This window comes from Triticum aestivum, chromosome 6B (genome assembly GCF_018294505.1).
Source record: "Triticum aestivum cultivar Chinese Spring chromosome 6B, IWGSC CS RefSeq v2.1, whole genome shotgun sequence".
NCBI lineage: Eukaryota > Viridiplantae > Streptophyta > Magnoliopsida > Poales > Poaceae > Triticum > Triticum aestivum.
Window position 1 is genome coordinate 276,779,801 of NC_057810.1, and position 5,662 is coordinate 276,785,462.

Here is a 5,662-nt window from a genome sequence, read left to right on the forward strand (position 1 = left end):
TCAATTTTGCTACGAGCGGCGAGTTCTTTTGCTACCACCATTTTTTCTTCATTGTTTGTGAGAAATTGACGAGGTCTTTTTGCTGCGATTGTCATCAATTTCTGCTATGACAGACGCGATTTTTCTGCTACCACCATTTTTTTCTTCTTCCTTAGTGAGAAATTGGGGGGAAACTGCAACTGTCCATGGGACGAGGGCTTCGATGTCGCCGGCGAGGATGTGAGCAGAGACTAGCTGAGCAGGCCTGGCGGGATGCTGCGACGCCTGGGGCGGACGGGGGAGGTACGCTGCGCGTTGTTGTGATTTTTGGGCACAGAAGAAAGAAACAACTGCGGAGTCGAGAGGTAGGGGACGATGAGGGGATCAGATCCAACGACTTGACGGGAAGGGATCGGACGCGCAGGGTGTGACCGGCCCAAATTTGGGCCGACGCGCCGGCGCCTAGCGTTGCCCTTTAAAAATCGTTCATAACATTCAAAAATTGTTCATAGAAATAAATAAATGTTCATCAAATTGGAAATTTGTTCATCTTTTTTTCAAAATAGTTCATCAAATTCAAAATTTGTTAATTGATTTCTTAAATGTTCATTGAATTTAAAATTTGTTCAGCCAATTTTCAGAAAACAATGTTCTTGAATGCAATTTTTATTCATCAAGTTAAAAAATGTTCATAGAATTGAATTACTGGACATTTGTTTTACAAACATTTTTTGAATTCACAAACATTGTTTCAATACGCGAACATTTTTTTCAAAATCATGAAAATATATATTAAAACAACGAACATGTTATGATTTCTGTAACATTTTCCCAAATTTTATTTTGAACCTTTTTGATATTGAGAATTGTTTTAAAGAAGAAAAACAGAAAAAGAAAAAAAAAGAAAAATACGGAGTGAAAAAACTGGGGCGCCCAACCCCCCTTATGGACCGGCCCATGAGGGGAACGCGGGAAATAGGAGCTCCCGGCCGGCACGGCCCGGTGCCGTGCCAGGCAGGTTTAGCCCAGGACCGAGCCGTGCTGGCCTAGGTCTGGTCTCCTCTTATATGTCCGTCACCCTATAGCCGCCGATGGAGCAGAAGAAGAAACCCTAATCCCAAAATCAAATCCCGTCCCCTCTCGATCTATGGTTCGTCCCCTCTTCGCCCGGCGGCGGCCGCCGCCGGAGCACGCGGCATATATCCTAACTGGGTCCTCCTCGACACCGTAGTGCGCGGGGCAAACTACGACTGGGAGAAAATGTCAATCGCTGAGTGTTCTTCTTCCTTGGCTACCACAGCCAGAACATTCGTGGATGTCAGAAGTGAGGCGGAGTCGAAGGAAGAAGTGGTGGTGGAGGTGGAGGTTTCCTTCTTATTCGCCAGCCCACCGGATGTATCTGGCTTCGTTGTCCATGTTGGGGATTACGGGTTGTCGTATGGTGCCTCCGTCGTTAGCACCGATGGCAACGCTGTTCTGCTAGCCATTACCATGGCAATGTTCAACTTGCAGCGCTATCTCGTCTACAGGGTTGACCAAGGGAATCCGTCACTTGAGGTGCTTCCAGACCGACCTATGCTGAAATTCCATCCAACCAAAGTGGTTGGCATCCTCAGCCATGGCAAGGGATACATTGTGGCTGCCTTGACGCGCAAGCTCAAAATTGACTATCTTGCTTATGAGCTCTTTCTCTACACATCCCAGACCAAGGCATGGAGCAGCAAGGTGATACCACTGGAGTGTACTAGGGACGCTGACCTGATTCACGTCCTGATACCACCAAGGTAATCACAGTTGGAGTGGATTCATTGGGGTGGGTTGACCTTTGGCGTGGTATACTTTTCTGCAATGTGCTTGATGAGAATCCAGTGGTCCGCTTCTTGAGCTTTCCTTGCCCCATGCCGTCTAATGCATGTAACTTGGGAACATCATGTCCTAGGCCGTTTAGGGATGTGATCTGCATTGGCAACACACTGAAGTTTGTTGAGGTGGAGTATAACCAAGGTGAAGATGATACTGACTATGGTTCGAATACTGACCATGGTTGGAAGGCGACAACTCAGAAGAGGAATCTCGGGTCAGAGTGGACTGAATGCTTTAGTGTACATACTAGTGACATCCTTTTAACCGATGAAAGTTGGGATTTGTTGTCACACAGGCTGCGGGATGATGATGCACGCCAACTTTCCTTGAGTAAGTTGGGAGTGTTTAGCTCCTACCCTTGGCATAGATGATGACTATCTTTACATGATGACCCGGCCACTTGGAAGCAATGAGAAGCCATTGGGTCTGTTTGCTTCTCTTGACATTAAAAATAAGGACATGAGGCTTGTGTCTTTTTCTACGGAAAGGATGTCATATATTGATCCCAACTACCGGCCATGTACTGTTTCACGTTACTTCAACAACACCTCTGGTAATTATGTTTTGTTTTTTATCACCTTTTTGCGGTGACACATTTCTTTAGTTTAATTCGTTTCTCCATATCCAAAAAGTTGCAGGGAAGCCTCTCAAAAGTAAGAACAAGAAAGCTGCACCGAGGTTTATTATTGGTGAAAATCTGAGGTAATTCCATATGGCTAGGTTGGAGAGCAGCTTAGTGGAATAAATTTATTTCAGTTAGCAATATCATCTCACAGATCTGAACAGTCAATTGTTCTGTTTGTTCTGTTTATACTGCAGGTGGATTGGTTCGGTTAAATTAGCAGTGCTCCGCAACATCCTTGTTGCCATTCAAAGGCTCACGTCGTTAGGTATTTGCTAAGCCTACTTTTGGAGATACTATTATATCACAGCTTTGATTTTTTACTACACTTATTTTTTCAGTTTCATAATCGCTATGTTCTTGTGTAGTCTGACATACCGCTATCAGAATTATGTTCTTGAGTAGAAATGTCAGTATATATTACCTGAGTTCACATGTTTATTGCCATTTATTGCAGATGCAATACTGATGAAACCAGAAAGGCCGGATGAAACACAGCTAGATCAAACACGGCTAAGGAATTGCTCTGCCTCTGTTGAAATGCTTGGCCAGGTTTGTGCAAATTTCCACATTATAGTTAATACAAAATTACAAGTCCCGTCCCTGAATCTTAAAGTTTTGTCCAATGTAGATGGCCCATGGTATTAGTTCGTACACTGATCATTTACCTGCAACCAGCATCCAATACCATGTTGACGCACTTAAAGAGTACGTATTTGGCATACAGTTACCTTTTCTTAATAAGTCTCTGAAGTAAAAGCTTACAATTTCTGAATGCCAATATTATGTTTCTAGAGGGTTTTCTATTTTGGGTGGTAAGACTTTCCCATTTATGGACAATGACGAGTATGCAAGTTTTGTCGATATCACACACTTCAAAATATTGGATGTCGTAAAAGTGGCGCGCAGGTACATGCATGTATTATAAAAAGAAAGAATACTTGTTACCATATTGATGTTTCCTCTACTGTCTAAAAAGTTCTGTTTTTTTCAGCAGTCTTGTAAAAGAATTGCTGCCTAAAAGACTGGACGATCCACATTATTCGCTCCGATCTGTGGAACGGACTCTTATGTATGGAGAGCTGCCACTGACACCGTATCTGAGGCGTCTTGACCTGTCAGAAGGATGTGCTTAGGCGCATCGCCCTGTCAGATGGGTGGTTGTAACAGCAATGCAGTATGGAAGAGTGACGCTGCTCTGCAATTTCTAATCCGTGAACCATGTAAGCAGGTTATATGGTGGACGATAACCAATGAAATCTGGGTTATTGTTTGTTTTAACTAGCAGCTGAGTTGTCATGTTCACACCAAAGTTTGAAGCTATAGTAGTTGGGCTGTGCGCTTCGTTTTCAAGGTGCCAAATTGTGGAGCGTCCAATCCAATGAAAAGCTCATATTGAACTTGTATTGTGCGAAACGGTAGGATAAGATATCCTGAGCGTTGACAGTGTTGTTCATGTTAATGCAAATGTTCCGCTTCCTTTGCTGGCTGTTGTTCGATTCCGGTTCCTTGGTTGTGCGTTGTATTGCCTTTGTAAAGAAATACAAGAGCATTTACCTTCTTACGAAGGGAGTAAAGCATACCTGTTTCCGGTCTCTCCCCATTTGCCCGCTGCTACCCCCAACCCCCTCTGAGCAATAGATGATGTAAAATAGTGATTGGAGTAAAATTTACATCATCAGAAAGTGTTTTTTTACATCATCACAAAAATGTCCAACTCCAAAAATTGTTTTTTTACATCATCACAAAAGTGTCAACTCCAAAAATAGTAGCATTGGATGGACTCAATCGCTGCGACGCTGGTCAAGGCAGCGTGAGTAGTCTTTCCCTTAGATATATATATATATAAAATCTGGAACACTTTTGTAAGAATAATTACTGTTTTATGAAATTAGTGCATTTCTTGGAAGAAGAACATTTTTTAAGAGCTTTCTTTGAAAAGTTTTTTTTTATTTTTTTGTTGTACATTTCTAAATGGAATTTTTTAGTAATTCTTTTTTGCAATTTATAACCTTTTTAAAAAGTGCGGACATATTTTTTGAAACCAACAAAATGTGAACACATGTAAAACTCTGACATTTTAAAAAAATATTTTTACGGTGTTGATTTTTTATAGATGGTTAGTTTTTTTAGGGGTTACAGATGATTAGTTGTTTTGTTGTTAAGAGTTTATTTATTTTTTAATTATTTGGGCTTGGCCCAAACAAATAACTTGACCTAGACAGAAGGGACACAAACTCATCTTCCTTATCATACTTCTCAAAAGAAAATCTTCCCGCCCCTCAAAAAATTCGTCCTTATCGTTCCCCATTCTCAAGTCCGTTCTTGATGTGCTTTGCGAACCGCCTCCTGCGTCGCGTCTCTTCCTTATTCACGGAGGATATGGGCGGGAAGAATAGCGCTTCCGTCGGCCGTACCGGCGAGTCCTTCGCCCCCACCGTTGTATCAATGGACCTTGCGCGGCTCCCTGTTCCTTCTTGTTCCCTCCCGCCCACCATGGCGCCGGGCCCGGGGGGTATCATGCGAGTAGCAGCCGTTTCCGCCGCGTTGTTCCTGTCCACCACGACCCTACAAGCTGCAATGGGAATAGATTCACCTGTAATGGGTGATTATTTGAGAGATAGTTAATTCCAAACGGAGGGAGTATATTCATTCTAAATAAGAAGTCTAGAAAATACCTAACCTAAGTATAGTCATATGAATGATTTCAAATCCATTTCAGCGTCAGGAGAACAGAGGTCGATCAATTTTTTATTCATTTACACAACATGTTTGAATCGGAATTTCAGTTTCACTATTTATTGTACATCCAGAAAGTAAATTCAAAGATTCACCGAACTATAGAGCAATAAATGAACAATCATTCAGGATAATGAAGATCATCATCCTTTCCTCACATGGGACAATGCTCTAATAATGAGGATCATCACACTTTTATTTACTTACACTCAAGAATTACAACTCAATACTTAGAACAAAATATGACTCTATGTGGATGCCTCCGGCGATGTACCGGGATATGCAATGAATCAAGAGTGACATATATGAAAGAATTATGAATGGTGGCTTTGTCACAAATACGATGTCAACTACATGATCATGCAAAGCAATATGACAATGATGGAGTGTGTCATAGTAAACGGAACGGTGGAAAGTTGCATGGCAATATATCTCGGAATGGCTATGAAAATGCCATAA

At 42.0% G+C, this 5,662-nt stretch overlaps 1 protein-coding gene across 3 annotated transcripts; it reads left to right on the forward strand.

The window, feature by feature from the left end:
* Positions 1-2,105: 2,105 nt before the first annotated feature.
* LOC123136919 (uncharacterized) lies at positions 2,106-3,864 on the forward strand. 3 transcript variants are annotated; one of them, XM_044556426.1, is made up of 7 exons: positions 2,106-2,395; positions 2,475-2,544; positions 2,662-2,732; positions 2,922-3,016; positions 3,096-3,172; positions 3,260-3,373; positions 3,459-3,864. In XM_044556426.1, exons 1-7 carry the CDS (start codon positions 2,227-2,229, stop codon positions 3,598-3,600), a joined length of 738 nt encoding a protein of 245 aa, XP_044412361.1. In that variant the 5' UTR covers positions 2,106-2,226; the 3' UTR covers positions 3,601-3,864. The 3 variants fall into 3 exon arrangements, with proteins under 3 accessions (XP_044412361.1, XP_044412362.1, XP_044412364.1); XM_044556427.1 differs by having other exon boundaries at positions 3,462-3,864; XM_044556429.1 differs by having other exon boundaries at positions 2,165-2,395; positions 2,481-2,544.
* Positions 3,865-5,662: the final 1,798 nt, after the last annotated feature.